Genomic DNA, 19,779 nt, shown 5'->3' with positions numbered 1-19,779 from the left:
TTTCAGTTTTGCAAGATGAAAGGAGTTCTGGAAATTCATGGTGGTGGTGAAGTGCACAACAATGTGAGCACACTTACTGCTGCTGAACTAGATGGCTTAAAAATGGCTATGGTGGTAAATATTAGGTATATTTCAACACAACTTAAAATGACAATAATAATAAAATACAGACTAAGGATGGTGGAATAAAAAGGAGGTGGTGGCGCTGATAACACTCTGAGGCGACCATATAATTTTTGGGCTTTCAATCCCCAGACTTAATGAGAGAAAATAAAACTCTGGCTTGTTTAAGCCACAGGTATTTGAGTCTGTGCTTCAACCAAGACAATTTCTTACAGATCGAGGCATGGAGATAAGCAAGCAAGGAGTGTCTGCTTTCATCTATTTGGCTTCCCAGTGAGAGAAAAGAATTTATCCTTTGTAACATCTTTGGAAATGTTCCCATCTTCAGATCAATACCTAACTTGTTCAGTCTTATAGTTCCCAACAACTGATTCTGTCAGGATGGTACCCTCAAAGTCAACCCACAGTGGCCAACACAGTGCAGGGAGGAGCCCAGTGCCTCTCAAAAGGCTAAGAGCAGGACTAATTGAGACAACTGCAAATAAACACCAATAGATATTCAGGCCAAAGCTGCTATTCCAGCTGATAAAGACTGTCAGTACTGAAAACAAAAGGAAAACAACAATCCATGAGTCAGAACTGATTTTCATTTTCTCCTCATTGTTTCTGATGCTATTTGGGTACTCTCCAGTTGGTGATGGCTTCACGCACTTTCTATTATGTTGGCTGTTAATAAGTGCTTTCTCTCTAATCAGACGGCTGTCCACCAGCTGTGTGTTTAGACATCGGTGGAAGGCACTTCTGAAGGGAGAGGTCCTTTTCCTTTGCTGACCAGACGAAATGGAAACAGAATAAAAATTCCGCTTTCATGACTCAGAGAATGTCCATCTTACAAGATAAATAATGTTTAAAGAAATTCTGTCAAATAGGAGTGTAGCCAAAGAGTAAAGCATAGAACTTGGAGAATAAAATATAATAAGAATTGCATGGATAAAACTAATTTGAGTGTGGGACCTTCTCAAAAAGGAGTTCCACAGGAAAAATGCTATACAAATTTTTGTTTGTTCATTAAAATTAAGAAAGATAAAATCTTAGTGGTAGCCCACTTACAGACTGTAATGGTATCTAACTATTACCAAAATGACCAAACAGCTAACTGGTTACATGGTCTACCTTTTTAAAAATAATAATTAGTTCATAAAACTTTATTACTGAAAATATAAAAAAAAAAATCAAAATTGTGTCACAGTAGGAAATACATGTAAGTCTACACTTTCCTGGGAAATACACTTTCAGAAATAATTCCAGTTAAAATGTTTCTGAATGCAATAAACAGAGAGTATATAATACACAGACTGACTCACAAAATTAAAAATGCATGTACAAATAAAAAGTTTGCATTAATAATTTGAACATACCAAAGACTTTATGTCCCTTTGGATAGACATGAAAGATGGACACTGTTGCCCTGAAAAACAAAGATATCTGCAAATTATAGTATATTACAATTTTTTTTGGAAGTCATGGGAATAGAAGCATTCATGAATCTTGGAAAAACAAACCCTGGGAAAACACAATCCGGAAATGTATGCAAGTACATAGTGGGGGCTCCTGATTATGTGTTATAATGGTTAAATGTCACAATATTTTAAAACAATACTGGAAAAGGAAAGCTTTCTAAAAAGATAATTTTGGCCAGGCATGGTAGCTGACACCTGTAATCCCAACACTCTGGGAGGCCAAGATAGGAGGATCATTTAGGGTCAGGAGTTCAAGACCACCCTGGATAACAAAGTGAGAAACTATCTCTACAAATAAATGAATGAATGAATGTGCATGCCTGTGGTCCCAGCTACATGGGAGGCTGAGGCAGGAGGCTGCAGAGAGCCGTGCTTGTTCTACTGCACTCTAGGCTGTCCAAATTGGGTGACAGAGCAAGGGTGACAGAGCAAGGCCTTGTTTAAAAAAAAAAAAAATGGCGAGGCTGGGGGCAATTTTAAAGCTTGGACTTTGACAAAACAATTTACTGACTATAAGTACTTTTTTTGTTCTGTAAGCATGAGAGAAGACTGGAACTAGGCAGCTAATTTAGAGTAGCTGATAGCATGAAGATCCTTAACCCACAGATATCTCTAGGAAGGTCGTATGCAGCAGGACAACTCCCAACACACAAGAGAAAGGCAGAGACAGTGAATGACAGTCTCTCACCACGGAGGGTAAGAAGCGATCCTACAGGCAGCAAAATCAATCACCAAATTTATTTTTCCTGCAACTTTTGTATGTTAAGTATTTACTTACAAATTAATTCCTTATATCCTAAAAGCTACAATCCTTTGTGAAAATCTGCAATTAGGATTCACATATCACCTAAATTGTCATTTCTATTGCTCAAAAACTATGGAAATCTGGCACAGGTGTTGTGCCTGTGTTTGTATCACAGTGTCAGGGGAAAAGCTCTGCTTCTTAAAACAGGGATATGCGATATTCTTAACTTGAACAAGGATTAGCATCGGCGATGCTAGCCACACCTGCATCATATAGAAATGATTCAAGTATATCACAGAGTGCTGGGTAACCCTTCAAAATAGGCCCAGTTGACACTCATTGACTAAACACTCCATGTAGCCAAGACCAGGAGGACTTTCTGACCTCTCAGCAGGAACGATGTTGACCACATCATTCTAATTAATTAAAAACACATCCTTGCTTTACTGGCTTTGACCGCACTCTTTTGCTTTTCCTCCTCTCTCTGCAGTGGCCTCTTTTCAGTTACCAACAGCTCCTTCCTCTGCCCCACTTCTGCCCTGAGCTCCAGTGATATTCGAAGGGGCCTTAGAACTCTCTCCGGCCACCTTCTATTACTCCTTCCCTTTATATGCACTTTCCAGACCATCCGTTCACTCACACTGCCATGGTTTCAAGCACTACCTGACATGTCTTTGATTTCCAAACCTCTACAGTGCCAGCCCTTCCCCCTCTTCCACCCTCCCATTACCTCCAGGTAGACCTATCACAGGATATCAGATGCAACATGTTACATGTCCTCCAAACAGGATCCTCTTCCAGTATTTACTGGTGTGTGACTATCCACCCAGCTGATCAGGCTAAAACTGTGGCTGTGGCAATTCTTTCTTATCGTTCTTTCTCCTTTCTTTTCTTTTTTTTTTTTTAAACATCAAACCAAATAAGCAAGTCCCCTGGAGTCTACCTGAGAAATACATCTATATGTCTCTGTCCCTACGGCTACCTCCATCTCTGGCCATGATTTTTACAAAAGCTGCCTCACGGTTCCTGGCATCACTCTGGTCTAGCCCTTCAGTTCACTCTACACATTGTGGTTAAAGGAATCTAATTTTCTAAACACTGTAAACTTTATCAAGCTATTCTCTTGAATGGTTACGCACTATCTTTAGGAGCAGAGCCAAGCCATATCAAGAGTCATTTATGAGAGGCCACCTGCCTCTCCAATGCCTCCAGGCTCCTCATCCCACCCTTGCAAACTGAGAGGATTTCCACCATTTAAATGGTGTTCTTCAAATTCAGTTGTGGAACTCACTGAAGACTTGAAATTGATTTAGTGGCACTTACTTACCATTTTTAAAGAATGAATTGCAGACTACTGGTACCAATAGCAGCAGCTAATACCCACAAAGTACTTACTTTGTACCAGGAGGAGTTCTAAAATGCTTTGTATCTATTAATTCACATTAGCTTCAAAACAACCCTGTGAGGCAGGTACCATTATTATCCACACTTCACAACTGAAAAAGTAAAACACAAAGAGGTTAATTAACTGGTCCCACATACAAGGCTGCTGAGCACACAGCTGGGATTTGAACACAGGACATCAAACTTCAGAGTTTAGGTTCTTAGCCACTACTCTATGCTGTTGCTCAATAAAATATATCACACTGCATTACACTGAGAAGGGCAGGTATCTTTTGTTTTGTGAAATGCTTATTTTAGCTATTTGTGCCCATACCTGTACACAAGGTTGCAAAGTAGGATGCATTTCTTCTCACAGATGATACCAAAAAGTTTAAATCCCACTGATGCAAAACACTCCTTTCTCCCCTTTTGAGTTCAGAGAAAGAAGTCAAAACCTCTTTCACACCTCACTTTTAATGTCATTTTTCAGAAGGCGGCAGATGGCTTCTAGTCTGAGCCAGGCCCATTTGTGGCAAGTTCACACAATTTCCCCATCCCCCTTTCATGAGGTCCAACAGCGACTGTCCTCTCTCCTGTATCCACCACTAAATCCCCAACACCTCTTACAGTGCCAAGGATGTAGTAGGCATTCCAGTAAATATTTGTTGAACGTATGAAACAAATGGTTTTACCTCTCAATTACTAAAAACATCACACCTGCTCCACAACCAAATTAAAAAAAAAATCCACCTGCTCATCATTAGAAACCATTTTTGCCAGGTAAGCAATAAAATGCTCAGAATTTATTTTACTGCCCAGGTGATTTTTTTTTTTCATTCAACGCAGGTAAAATTTTATGTGAATGTGTTCTGCCTAAGTGATTATCAATGCTTTGCCACTGTGCTCAAAGTAACATCAGGCAACTGGCTGTTGCTACGGCCTAGAAAGAACATCAGAGGAAAATTTCCATCCTATTAAGAGTACCTACTTGCAGTTGATCTAATCTTTACTTTCTCAAAATTGTTCCAGAATCAAGATATCCTGAGATAAATTAAACAGATGTCATCACTTTCTCAATTAAGAAAATGATTTTATTCTTGACACTGAGCTTAAGACATCCACTCCAAAAAAAAAAAAAAAAATCTTTTTACTACTATAAAAGGAGATACAGTTTTTAAAAAGGAAAGTAATCTGAAATTCTAGGAATTCAAAAGTTCAATTTGGGATGTTTTCCTAATAGATAAAATCAACTATAAAAGCAGGAATTCGATAAAATGTTTTTTTTTTTTGTTTTTCCCCTACAATCTTCAGTTAGTGGAAATTTACAAAGGTCAGGTTGGAGGACCCCAGACAGATGTGAGTCAGGTGATGCTGAGCTTGAATAACCCCGCCAAGGAGCAAAGCCCTGAGAGGTGAGCCTGTACCCACCAAGGATCAGCCAATTGTGATCTGGGCGGCACTGACAGGGCATGGTTGAGGTGGAGAGGAAGACAAGGAAACAGAGGAAAGAGCAGAGGATGCAAAAACTGCTAACACATTCTGTGGAAAAGAAGAATGACCTCATGATTGTTTTGATAGGGGAAAACAAGAGGCAGCAAAGGTGGAGCAAGATGGAGGCACAAGGCGGCATGCAGTAAGGAAAGGGGAAAATGAGGGTGGGAACAGGAAGAGGCAGAGAATGTGCAGGACGGAGCCACCTGGAAGGAAGAGAGCTGGAGGAAAGAGGGCATTGTTTTAAAATCATCCTCGTTTGTGTTCTGGAGCAGGGACGGCTGCCATCGCATCTATACAGACAGGTTTGAGGGTCTGTGAAGAGGGAGAGGAATGGGACAGCAGGTAAGTTTTTCATTAGCAGTAAAAATCCTTCAGAATTATTTTGGTGCCGGGCACTGTGTTCTATGCCTGTAATCCCAGCACTTTGGGTGGCCGAGGTGGGAGAATCACTCGAAGCCAGGAGCGTGAGACCAGCCAGGGCAACAAAGTGAGTCCCCATGCCTACAAAATTAAATATATATATATATATGTTATTTTGGGAAGAGAAGAGACCATAGACACAGAAAACTATAGAAATCAAGTAGGAACAAGCCGTGAAGGTCAGGTTCAAAAAATACTAACTTCTGCATTTCCAAGCTAGTAACAGACATCTTTTTTCCATAGCACTCACAAGAGCAATGCCATGTCGCATAGCAATCTTGGCTCCCACACAGGTTTCGGGGGTGCCAAAACCTACCCAGAAGGGCAAAGAAGGCTCAGATGGTGCAGAAGAGTGTTAGGAACATGGTCTTTGAGGTTGACCATTGTTCAAATTTGTTGTGACTCAATTACCTTGTGACCTTGGTACGTTAGTTCTTCTCCAAACATTTATATTTTAGTTTCTTCATTCATAAAACAGGGCTAAAATTAGTACCTTATAGGGTTATTATGAGGCGTAAAGGGGTTATTGAAAACAATGTTCTCTGCAGTGTCTGCCAGTATCAACATGCAACGAATGCTGACTGCTAGCCACAGTATTGGCTATATAAGAAATAGCTTATTGTTTGCCTTAAAAAGTCAGAATGACTAACATACCACCTAACAAAATCAGAAATGTAATAAAACTGATAATAGATAATCCTCTAAATTAGCCAGGAGAGTGGAAATTGAGAAACCTTAATACAGCCAGTTAGAAAAATTCTGTAGTTGGTTGCCATCATTTCAAAGTATCTGTTCAGTTCATTTCAAAGTATCTGTTCCTTTGTATGAGCACAGACTGTAAAGTTCTTCCTTTATCTCCTTTTTTAAAAAAAGACTAACATTACTAGATAATATTGTCATTATAAAAGAAAGGGAAGGCACAGTATAAATATTATAAATGTCATGGGAGAAGAAACTAAGAAGGTGAGGTAGTCATCAGTCTGTGAAGGCATACCTCAGATCCAGGTCCCAGGTGTGGGCTGGGCCCTGGTGCCTCTGGAGAAATGTGTGGATACAAGCGAAAGCCCAAGAGCGCCTCCAGTGGGCGAGGCAGAGGTTGTCTGTAAGTGGCCCATGGCTGGGGCCTTCAGAAGGGAGGCCTTCCACCCGCTCATTTGCTCTGCAGCAGCTGCCCACAAAGCTTGTAAGGAGTAAAACCAGTTTTGACTTCTTTAGAAACAGAATCTTATATATCTCCCAGACCCTGATGTTTTGAGGCATAGGCAGATATGAAAGGACAATTTTAACACAAACTCTTGGCTTAAATCTATCACCATTCAACTATACAATCCTCAGCCTGAAAACAGGGAATTGCCCAACATGGAATATATAATCTGGTAATCATAATTATCTTTCCTGACAGCCTTATGTAGAGAATACTTAAATCATGGCTAGGCATGGTGGTGCATGCCTGCAATCCTAGCAGTCTGGGAGGCCAGGCAGGAGGACCACTTGAGGCCAGGAGTTTGAAAATGCCCTGGGCAACAAAGTGAGATCCTATCTCTACAAAAAGTTAAAAAAAAAAAAAAAAAATAGCTGGGCATGGTGACATGCATCTATAGTCCCAGCTACTAAGGAGACCAAGGCAGGAGAATCACCCAGGAGTTCAAGGTTGCAAGGCCCACATTACTGCACACTATCCAGCCTGAGTGACAGAGCAAGATCCTGTCTCTAAAAAAAAATTTTTTTATTAAAAAAATTCAAAATTAAGCCAGGCATGGTAGCTCACGACTGTAATCTCAGCACTTTGAGAGGCCCAGGTGGGTGGATCATCTGAGGTCCGGAGTTTAAGACCAGCCTGGCATACATAGCGAAACCTTGTCTCTGCGAAATTAGGTGGGTATGGTGGTGGCTCATGCCCGTAATCGCAGCTACTTGGGAGGCTTGAGGGAGAACTGATTGAACCCAGGAGGCGGAGGTTGCAGTGGGCTGAGATCGCACCAGTGCACACCAGCCTGGGTGACAGAGCAAGAATGTCTCAAAAATAAAAACAAAATTAATTTTTTTTTAATTTACAAAAATCATCTATGGCTATTTTTAGCAGAATAAAAGAACTTCAATAATAAACCGGGCTGGCCGTGGTGGCTCACACCTGTAATCCCAGCATTTTAGGAGGCCGAGGTGGGTGGATCATAAGGTCAGGAGTTTGAGACCAGGCTGATGAAACCCCATCTCTACTAAAATTACAAAATTAGCCGGGTGTGGTGGTGCATGCCTGTAATCCCAGCTACTCAGGAGGCTGAGGCAGGAGAATCGCCTGTAATCCCAGCTACTTGGGAGGCTGAGGCAGGAGAATCACTTGAACCCGGGAGGGGGAGGATGCAGTGAGCCAAGATCGCACCAGTGCACACCAGCCTGGGTGACGGAGCAAGAATGTCTCAAAAATAAAAACCAAAAAAAAAAAAAAAAAATCAGCTAAGTATGGTGGTATGTGCCTGTAATCCCAGCTACTTGGGAGGCTGAGGCAGGAGAATCACTTGAACCTGGGAGGTGGAGGTTGCAACGAGCCAAAATTGTGCCACTGCACTCAAGCCTGGGCAACAAGAGCGAAACTCCATCTCAAAATAATAATAATAATAAAAAACAACCAAATACCATGATGTAGATCCATGGAGCATGAAAGGCTGCTCTTTGGGGACTGTCTGTGCAGTCACAGGTATGTACATATACAAAGGCAGAGACGACAGTGACATTGCCTTCCAAAGACGGGAACGCCAGCACTGTCCTGGTATGAAGACTTGTCATAAATTGCAAAATTACCCCCAACAGAAGTTTCCAGCATATGCTATTTACCACTGATTCCAAAAGTTTTATTTATTCATTCACTTAACACTGTTTTAGTCTGGATTTCATCACAAGCAGACCCTGGGACAAGGATTCAGGACAGTGGTTTAAGGGAAGAAACACTTGGGAGGGAAGTGGAGAAGTCATAGTGGGGAGGAGAGGCTGTCACAAAGGAGTGTTACTGAGCCTGTGATACTGTGGGTAAGTGGAACACAACCCCACAGGCAAACTCTGGGAGCGGGGTAGGGGCTGCTGCCTCTTGACCTGAAATGTGCACAGGAATCTCCAGGGTTGTTAAGCTGCACATTCTAACGTCAGCAGATGTGGGAAGGGCCTGGGATTCTGCATTTCCGACAAGCTCCTGGTCTGAGGGTGAAGGGTGCAGACCTTATGACTTAGTGCTATAAACCCAAGGGCCATGGGGACTAGGGTACATTTACACTGGGATGAAGGCTGCTTCAAGGTGTTATTCCTGGACACACCCAGCAGGCCCAGATGGAAACACAGAGCTGCCTTCCTAGGCTTTGGAGAGGCCTCGGGCACAGAGGCAGAGAATGGCCACTAAAGGGGTTTGGCAATGGGCATCTGTTACACTTACTGGGCACTGATGATGGACGCACCATGCAGTCTGCCAGGGATACAGCAGGGGAAAAATCGGTTAACATTCTCTGTCAATGTCAATGTATATTTATATCAAATGAGTGGGATCTATCATATCTCAGGTAGGAGTGCAAATGCGAAAAATGATGCCAAAAAGTGGGTTAGAAAGCGTCAGGGTGGGAGGGAGCGGAGTTTGAAAATTTGACTAGACCCTCTACAAAGCTGACTCTTGAATAAAGATGTTAAAGGTGCAAGAGTGAACCTAGGAATACCTGAGAAAAGGCTATTCCAGGTAGAGGGAGGAGCAAGGGAAAAGGCTCTAGTGGACCCGGCAGGTTCAGGGAAGAGTAAAGTTACTGAACAAAAGAGCGGTAGGGACAAGGTCAGAGAGGTTGGGGTGGGGGACCAAGTTCTGCAGGACCCTAAGGATTTGGCTTTTGCTCTGTATGGCGCTGAGGGCTACAGGGGCGTTGAACAGAGGAGGGAAAAGTGACTTCTCGCTGTGGTGGTGAGAGTATACTGCAGGAAGCCGGGGTTGAGGCAGGGAGCACAGTGAGAGGGCTACTGCCTAAGCCCGGAAGAGAGCACACGGAGCTTGGACCACTGCAGCACAGTAGCAGCAGTGGGGGCGCTGAAAAGTAGGATGGCAGATGTGTACCAGAAACAGAGCTGATGGACTTCTGCTTTTACACATTCATAAACTGCTTGTGGGGCATAAGGGAAAATCAGGTGTCAAGGATCACTCCAAAGCCTTGGATCTAACCTATTGAGAAGACAGAATTGCCATTATCTAAGAAAGGGAAGGCTCACGGGAGCAGTTTGCGGGGAGGGGGAATCCAGCAGTGAGGTGGGAGCCTGTGAAGTTTCAAGTGTCTGGTTGATCTCCAAGTGAATGTGTCAAGAAGACGGTTGAGACTACAAATGAAGAGTTTCAAGAAAATGTCCAGGCAGGAGAGGTGAATTTGAGAGTCATCTGCCTATAGGCTGTATGTAGATCACAAAGGCTCTGTTTCCTGAGAACATCAAAACTCTGTGTTACCAAAAAGAAAGAAAAAAAAAAAAAAAGGATTTTGGACTGCTGAGCCCTGAGGCACAACGAGACCTGGAGGACAGAGTATGGCACAGAATTAGCAAAGGAGACAAGACAGGGTAGGCCGAGGAGGAGGAGGGAAAGCTGGTAAAGGTGATCTCAAAGGAGAGCCAAGATCAACATGCTGGGTACTGCTGGAGGACCATGATGAGGGATGAAAATGGACCCGGACTTCCCAAGGAAGTGGGAACTGGTGACCTGGATGAGAACAGGATTTCTTGAGCAGAAGGGGTGAAGTATTCATTGAAGCAAGTTCAAGAGAGAATGGGAAAAAAAAGACAGCAAATAAATCAAAGGGTCTGCTGTGATGGGCACAAGAGGACATGAGATTGTAGTTGGAGAGTAAGTAGGGCTAAGAGAGAATTTTCTCGAAGATGGAGAAGGTGACAGCATGGTGCAAAACAATGTGAATGACTCTGTAAAGAGAAGAGCAATGCCAGGGGTAGTGGCTCATGCCTCATCTCAGCATGCTGGGAGGCAGAGGCCAGAGGATTGCTTGAGGCCAGAAGTTTGAGACCAACCTGGTCAAGAAAGTGAGATCCCACCTCTATATAAAATGTAAAAAGTAGTAGGCACAGTGGTGCATGTCTGTAGTCCCAGCTACTGGGAAGGCTGAGGTGGGAGCATCACTTGAGTCCAGCAGTTCAAGGTGCAGTGAGGCATGATTACACCACTGTACTGCTGCTGGGCAACAGAGCAAGACCCTGTCTCCAAAAAAAAAAAAAAAAAAAAAGGCAGTCACAAAGGGATCAGATCGATTTAGAAGAGAGAAGAAAGAATTAAAAATTGTTGGGGCAATGTCCTGCAAGAGGCAAGAGGACCGGAATGGTTTTTTGGGAGCTTGGCCTTGGCTTACAGCATGGGATGGAGGTGGGGGCAGAGGTTCAACCATCCCCCGCCATAAAAAAAGAGTAGTCATGGATGATGCAGAAAGGATTAAGAATTGCCTGCCTCAGAGGACCACAATGGTTTGGCTCTTGGCTTAAAGCATGAGATGCAAGTGGGCAAAAGGGTCAATCATCAAAAAAAGAAAAATTGCAAGCAGAAAGGTTAATAGGAGACCTGGTTATTTCACTATGATCCAAAATTTAATCTGATTTTAGTCTTTTGCTTCTAAATTGGCTATTATTAAACAAAGGTCAGAAGAAAACCATTCGACACTCAATTAGGAAAGAGGTCCCCCAGTGAATTCTTTAAAAGATTGTCAGGATAAAACAATTACCTTTATACACTAATTTGTGGCTTGATAAAAATACATTTAGGAATAACATGTACTTGATCTATTATATTTAATGTAAACAATATGGAGACTTAATGGTAACAAGCATTCAGAAGGAATATTTCCAACATATGTTGTGAATGTCATTAGCTGAGCTTGTCTTCTAAGTGCATTTTTCAATGGTGTGATAGTATTTATTTACCCTATGTTATTAGAAAGTGAATAGTCAGTAGCCTTCAATTTTCACATCAATTGCAGAAAAAAGATTCTATTTTCCACACAGCCTGGAATTGAAATTGACTTAGCATCTCAGAACTGTCAAGAATTTCTTTTGCGAAAAGGTTTGCTTTACAGAGACTATAAAGTAGGTGTCATCCTTGACACTTGCATTCTATATTCACGCCACAGGTCTATGGAAAAGAAACGTTAAAGAACGTCAGAAAAGGTCTGAGAGAGGCCCGGCCGTCATGCTTTGTGCCTCCTCAGCTTCCTCTGCATTCAGCCTGGGCGCTGTGGATGTCAGAGGTTCTCTATTTAAAACTGCTAACCAGGAAAAGAAGAATACTTGAAGAATATGATATCAGCTACCTTAGAACTTGTCTTTGCTAGCAGGTCAGTTGGACATTTATTTTCCTGTGTTAAAAATGGGAACCTCTGCTTCAATTCAAATTAACAGACGCATACGTTAAGTCCTTAGGATTTACAAATTCAGAACTCATTCCAAGGAAACCTCTCAGCATGTATAATTACAAACCACAGCTGTTCTTTGTCCAGGTGACAAACAAGAAAGCAAATAAAATTATGTAAAATCTCACTGTGTTTCACTTGGAGAAGCATTGCTTTCTATATGCGTACTTTAACTGCATTCCTTAAATCATCAGCAGATTGCACAGGATGCCACTTGATGTACCAGTGTGAAACTGGTTACATTAATCCCCATGGCAATTAGGGCCCAAGTCATCAAAAACTAGCATGACCAAATAAACCCTCTTCTGTGTGTCTCCTTACTAGAACTGAGGGCTTTCACTTGGGCGGGGGTGAGGGTAGGACTGCAAACTTCTCTCACGTCAGAGCAGAGGTCAAGCCTTCTCACAGGCACTCAATCCAATCCACAATACCATTTATCAGATGGTTTTCAAGACTTCAGTTATTTATTTTTATTTTTTATTTTCAAATTTTTGTTAATAGAAACAGGGGCTTACTGTGTGGCCCAGGCTTGTCTCAAACTCCTGTGCCTGGAATTACAGGTGTCAGCCAATGCACCCAACCCATGTTTATTTTCAGTAAGAATGCAATACTAACATTTTTCAGGAAAAAGAGCTAACTAAACAAATAGTCTCTGTCTCAAATTCTGGGAAGCCATGAATACTGAAACTGTGAATTAAGGTTTCTTACAAGAGAGAAGGCTTCAATCCAAAGTAAGGACCATTGGAGATCCACCTGCACTAGCACTGGATCTGTGGTTGAAACGGTTGGTCGGGCAGAGTCTTTGCAGAAACATTTATGAAAGAATGTGTGCTCTCTCGACACGTGGTCTCAGCAAATCTTGGGATTACTATGTGCCAAAGTAGCTCTGCTTTTTTCACACAGGAAGAACATGCTGGTTCAGCCATCTAAGCACAGAAATTTATTTTCCTAGGCCACCAGCCCCGCAACCGTCCATTTTTGGTCTGAACTCTGTAATCCACAAAGGGACTGAAACCTTTGCCAAAACTGGTCCATCTGGTCATGAATCTATCCGTTGCATCTCATCCCTGATGGGTGACTGTACCAGCCCACAGACCTCTTTGCCTCTGCCCTGCATCACCTGTGACATCTGCCTGTGTCCCAAGTCATTGGTGGTTACACAACACAACCAAATGGGTGGTGGCCCTTAACAGAATCTTGAAAACTCTGATTCTAACATCCAATGGGTGTGTGCTGATGATTTCTGAATACGCCAGCAGTGAGAGGACTATGGTTTTCCACTATGAAAAGGGGCCAATAAAGAAAGGAAAGAGAAACAAACATATCTCTGCCTTTTCAAGCAGTAATTTAAACCCCAAGCTTGAAATTAAGATCAAAAAGTTTCAAATGGATTAATAAGGAAATTACTAAACCATCAAACTGCTGATGTCGTAAACAAAATTCGTCAACAGCCACTAAGAATTCATTAAAAGTAAATTTATTGTTTGTTTAAAAAAAAAACAACAACTGTGCAATATGTGCTGCTCAAGACATGTTTTGAATCGCTTTGTTGTTCATCTCTTCTCGGGCTTCAGTTTGGCAAGGCTAAATGAGAGACATGGTACAGACACACAGTTAGTACAGGTGAGGAAAGCAACAAGAATCTGTGTTCTTTTCTCAAACGCCTAGGATGTATAATCCAAACTACAACATTCAGTTTTAAAACCTGATCATGTTCATTGTGTTCTGAAAATGATCATATTCTAAAAAGGAAAAGAGCAATATATCTGATTTCAACCAAACAAGGTTACAAACTAAATTATCTATTTCCTCTTCAAAACTGAATAAAACAATGCTTCGGGGACTCAGGTAATCATTTTAAATGTAATTGGAGGATTCAATTTTAATGGTAATATTGCAACATTACTTTTGCTTTAGCTTTCTGCAGTGATAGGTTCTCAGCTATCACATATGGACAACAGCTAGAAATAAATCTGAGACATGCACAATAAGGTCGCGTCTAAGAACCTTCAATTTTAGAGTACATACAATTTTATGATATTCAAACGATAACAGTTCCAATTTCGTAGCAAAGCAATATCAAATTACACTTACTCTAGGGCTCACAAAAAGAGAGCACATGATTTTAATTTCTTAATATCTGAAAATACAGTATTTTAGTATCTTGCTGGTTATTTCAGTTTGGAGATTAAAAGCTAAGGCAAAACCATGTTGCTTAAGAAGGCTGCTTTCCTTTAAAAACGAACACATTTAAAACATTAAAAAACATCTCTCCCTTCTCCTAAAGAACATACTCAATTTCCTCTTTCATGACAATTTCATATAATTGAAGAATTCTCAGAAATATCCTCCAGCATTAAATTTGAATAGCTGAGTGTCTGAGAATCAAACATACACAGACTCAAACTTTGTGCTCCCCGCTCTGCTCTGCACTCTGCACACAGAATGATTACATTTACAAGTCATGTTTACCTGTGTTGTAAGCACACTCAGGTTTCTCAGATACAAAGGCATTTTAATTAAGGTGACAGAAGCTCCTTGTGTGCAAAAGATGTAGTATGTACGAGGAGAAATTAATACAAACACGAAAAACTTTGCATTTGTTATTTGATTCCTTATAGATTTAAATTTCTGATTTAAGACTTGCATTAAGGCGGCTTTTGTAGTTCATATACTCCATAATTTATAAACAGAAGAGTGATTCATATGACTCACAACATTCTTTCCTAGAGCTGTTTATCAATAATTAAAGCATCTTTGTGACTACCATTCAACGTGTGAAACAGAAAACCATGCTATCTGTATATACCAATGACTAAAAATTACCTACTCATTTCCTCTGGTACAGTATTTAAAACAAGGTCTATCTATTTGACCCTCATCATATTTAACCAAGCATCACAGACAACCTGCTGGTGTAGGAATAGTGTATGAGTGGGGGTTGCAGGGAGGCAACAGGATGATGAGGGTAGGACAGGATGGTAGAGGGAGGAGAGTCTGTGAGCCTGTTTCTAAAGGAAAATGTATTACTTCCTCAAGCAGACTAAAGAGAATAAGCTCATGGGCTGCTATATTTACCTACAAATCTAGACTCCCAATACCGAATGTCCCTTAGCCTTTTGTTTTCTGAACTACAAGATGGAAAGAAAAGCATCACAGACGCACCCCTGCTTTATACTTCAGACCTGCATGATCCTCCATATGTGAACCCTCTTGCAAACCATACTAAGAAATATATATATGCACATGCATGTTCTGATTAAGCTGTTTAAAAGCAGCACTGCTAAGGAAACCACATCCTAGTTTCCTTAAAAGAACAAAGAGAAAGGAATAGACCAATTTTTAAATCTTACTGTAGTCCCCTATTTTGTTAGGAGAGAGAGAAAAAAAGAAGGAAACGTAAAATAATCAACCTGGGAGTATATTCACCTCAAACAATCAGATCCAGTAGGTATGGAAGGAAGGTAGTTTAAGAGAATGTTTCAAAAAATCTAACAATGCTTTAAGAGTCTTCTCAAACGACTACCATCATCGTGTGAAGGAAGGATCAAGAGCCAACATTCAGTAACAAAAAAGCTATTTCCTGTTTAATACATTATTCTGAACTCATATTCAAGGGGCAATATGTGGCAACCCACTGGGAAAGGGCTGGCGCAGCGGTTTGCAATCTAATAGAACCCAGCCATGCCCAGGGGCACTAGACAAGATGCTACCACTCTGGTCAAAGGTATTTACATTCACTGTGGGGTACTGTGTTGCTCTGCTGGGAGAAGAGCTCTGTTTTGTGGAATTCCATAGACTTCCTGGTGTAAACACTGCACCATGGCAAATTTTCAGCTATCAGCATGATGTCACTAAACACAGGGCTGGGAAAGCTGCACAGTCATCATTATATAGTATTAGCCCTATGTCCATGCCATAAATGCAAATAATGTCAAAAGTAGAGATCACAGTATAGCAAAAATAATTAGGAAGTCAAGTATTTTGAGTATTAATTACCTTTGCTTTTTAGATAATGTATTTAATTTTTAATAATGGCTATGTTTGACAACCAGCTTGCAAAGTTTCTAAAAATTGATCAATTGGCTCTTGCCAGTCAAAGCAGGCCTGACTCCAATATACCACTGATACCACATACCTAAAAAAGTATGACTGTCTGTTATTTTCTTACTAGTCATTCTTAAACACTGGGAGACTATCAGTCTAATTTTTAGTAGTGGGGGGGGGGGACCTTCAGCCCCTGCACCTGCATATAGAATTTCATTTTCAAGAATATGCACGGTCAACTTCTTTATCATAAAGCTGGCTTTCATTATAGGTTATGGGTACAGGCTATAGATACTGATCTAGAGAAAGCATCATGTAATGCTTGACAGGACTTCTAGAAGAGAGTTGTGTGGTGGTGTTCTTCAAGGTCCCTTAGAAACAATACACATTTCTCCCACACTCTGCTCCTCTGGCCCCAGATAGAAAGCTCTACCACAGGCCTTTCTTCTGGAGCTGCAAGCTACAGAAAAAGATCACTTACAATTAAAGTAATTCTAAGATACTAGAAGTATATTTTTTTATTCCATAACCAGAACAGAGCACTTTATCAGACAAATGTTGGCCAATGAATGAAAACTAACGAGCCATTAGCTTTCAGTAAGACGTCAGGAGAGCCCCTGGAAGTGAGAATGTGCCACAAGTCTCAGGGGAAGGTTTCTCCCATCTCTAACCCTATAATTTGAAGAAGACAGTAGTACAAATTCCTTCCATGTTAATTGACGGGCAGCAGCCTTATTTCTGTGCACTGTGGAGGTGCCAGTTTATGAGCTGTCAGTCTGCACATACTGAACAAAAAGGCCCTTGGCTAACACAGAAACTGAAATAAAGTGGCAGTTAGAGCAATTTCTTCCTATATGATTCTTGGACACAGAGTATAATGAAGAAACATGATCTGACTGAAAAAGGATTCGAGGGGGAGCCCTATATAAACTAGAAAAACTCTAATGAAAAACTACGAAAATCTCACAGTTCTGAAGCACTGAGAGACAAAACTCTAATCATATTGAAATAAAGTACTGCTCATAGACTAGGCTTTGTATTAATGTAAGTCTAGGGTTAAATCTCCTTCTTCTATGCACTTAGTCAGACATCTACAGAACACATCTGTTGAGCTATGTAGCCTTCAGGCTGGGCCATGGTTCCTCAACTTTCCAGGTCTGACTATCTATAACTCCCTGAGTTATGGAGGTCAATTTCAGGATTGTAAATCAACAAATTCTATGAAAATGAAAACTGTTGTTCGCATTTTGCAATTTTAAAAAAAGATTTTTAAAAGGAGGGGATCCATAATGCAGGATAACTACTTTTGGAAAAGTCAAATGGCTGTGCTGTATGTTTTCAATTTTAAACCACCACCTTGATATGTTTAGGGGTTTAATTTATGGAACAATCAAGCAATCTTTATATTTAACATTAAATGCCCGAATATTATAAATCATCTTAGATGAACGTTTATGGGAGAGTTGCAGTGCAACTTCTGAACAACTTGTCACTTTTATTGTATGGCAATGATTTGTAAAAAATGATATGCTAAGTAATCCTAGAGTATAATTTAGGGGCACAAAAACAACTGTCAAGAAACAGCCAGAGACCACATTTAATGAAATCTTTACAGACTGAAGTAATAAGTATTAAATTAATCAACACAGCTTAATTGAAGCTCTATTTGTAACATTTTTTATTAGACTTGTTATTAATGAACCTTTAAATGCTACCACTAACTTTAGTTCTATGTTTAAATTTAAATAATGAACCATTGTTCACACACAAAAAAAGAACAAACACTGCTTTAATAGCCCTTTGTCTCAATGGGACTTTCACTCTTATGCATAACTAAGATACAGACATGTCCCTCCTACCTCTCAACAATTATTTACATGGTTTGGGAAGATATAATCATTTAGGCTGCTAAAATAGTCTGAAAATACCTAACATGAAATCCATAACAAAGTAAAAATGAGGTAGGAAAAGATTATACAAGAATTTTGGTTGATCTCAAAGATAATGTTTTCAAATCTGTGTTTTCACTGCTTTTAATTTTTTTTTTTTTTTTTTTTTTAGAGAATGGAATGATCTGTTGCCCAGGCTGGATCTGGAATCCTGGGCTCAAGCATTCCTCCCAGCTCAGCCTCCTAAGTAGCTGGGATTACAGGTGTGCACTACTGTGTCCAGTTTTTAGTACTTTTTGCTAAGTTCACACTCCTGTATGTTTAAGGAGATTCGGGTTTGGGATTCTGGGTAAAGACTTACCTGAACATGTCTCCCAAGCCCTTCAGCATTCCCTTCTTGGCTTTCATTTTATCCTTCTCCTTATCTCTATCTTTCTTCTTTTCTTTTCCAGTTTTATCCTTTTTTCTATCAGTCTTATCACCTTTCTCTTGGTTTCCATTCATTTGTCTCTCCAGAGAGTGGGAAGGCTGATCACTGGCTGTGGATACAGACTCTCTCCCTGATCTTGAACTTTCTTCTGTGTCTTCTTCCACTTGGAAGGAAAGGAAAAAAAAAATAGGCACACAGTGAACCAATGCAACAAAAATAATAAAGCTAAAATATATTCAAGGACTTTACTTTCCCATACTTTTACTGCAGTATGGCCCTGCCAGCAACATGGATTGCAATGTTGTTTGAGTAGAATTAAAATGGAATATGTGATGTGGATGCCTCCTATGTGAAGATCGTGTGCCAAGTCAGTAGTAGCAGAGAAGCAGCTTCCTGGTGGGATGCTGATGCACCCACAGAAACACCCTCTAAGAATCAGATTGTACACTACTAGAGGGCCCAGCAAGACCTTGTTATACAGCGCAGACATCTAAGGGTCCCATGTACTACATTTGCAAGATGAAAAGAAAGAAAACAAGCAGCCCTTCCCAAAGTGCTTCCTTTCTTCTTGGGTAAGAATAATGCAGATATACTCTGGCCCCTCACTAATTTGCTGGACTACACCATTCAATGTCAGCACAATGACTTCTTTCCTCAGGCTCCCAACATATCCTGCTGACACAGAAGAGCAGATTATTTTGGCTTATATCTACAACAGATCTGCACAGCCTCTGTAACTTTTCTTCGCATAAGGCCAACCTCAGAAGTAAATGCTACCATATATTCTAATCCTAAACAATCTTGCATGCCTATCTGCATCATGGCAGCTGAACAGAGGTAGAGGGAGCCATGAAAATGAGTAAATCAATAAGCTCACTTCTCTGGACTTTGCAGATAAAAGATCTACTTAGTGATAACAACATTCCATTCCTTGATCCAACACTTCGTAAGCACATGGTCCAAGGGCACTTCAATACCCCAAACTTTTTGCAGTTGAAAGAATGACAAGTAACTGAAATAGGTCTCCACCTACCAAAAGAGCTTTAAACATTTCTCCATTAAGTAAGGAGCAGAAAGGCACACATGAACAGCCACTCTCAGAAATCTTCTTTCGGGACTGGTCAGCTAAGGTTCTCCTCCAAATACAGTGAGAATTATAGGGGCCATAAGGTTAATTACTCCGTGAATTCTGAAGTCATTTTTCTTTTTCCAGCATCAACAAAGAAAGTATAGATCAGTATTTCTGAGTTTCTTGTAACAAAGCGCCAAAGAGAATGGTTCGGCCTCTTCCCAAACTTTTGCAAAGAACTAACCTCCAAATCAGGTTAATATATGCTCAGTAAAATTCAGTCCTTCCTCTCCACCAGCA

At 40.7% G+C, this 19,779-nt stretch overlaps 1 protein-coding gene across 1 annotated transcript in view; it reads right to left on the bottom strand.

The window, feature by feature from the left end:
- LOC105548996 (partitioning defective 3 homolog) overlaps positions 1–19,779 on the bottom strand; it is a gene marked incomplete at its 3' end in the record, with an annotated part of 241,819 nt that overhangs the window by 182,458 nt on the left and 39,582 nt on the right. The window contains exon 7 of the mRNA XM_011993300.1: positions 18,342–18,573. Within this exon, the coding sequence (XP_011848690.1) occupies positions 18,342–18,573 (232 nt within the window). The remainder of the gene's footprint in view (positions 1–18,341; positions 18,574–19,779) is intronic.

Source organism: Mandrillus leucophaeus, unplaced genomic scaffold (genome assembly GCF_000951045.1).
Source record: "Mandrillus leucophaeus isolate KB7577 unplaced genomic scaffold, Mleu.le_1.0 Scaffold429, whole genome shotgun sequence".
In the NCBI taxonomy this organism is placed as follows: domain Eukaryota; kingdom Metazoa; phylum Chordata; class Mammalia; order Primates; family Cercopithecidae; genus Mandrillus; species Mandrillus leucophaeus.
The sequence above is the reverse complement of the archived record's forward strand: the minus strand, read 5'-3'. Positions and strand labels throughout refer to the sequence as shown.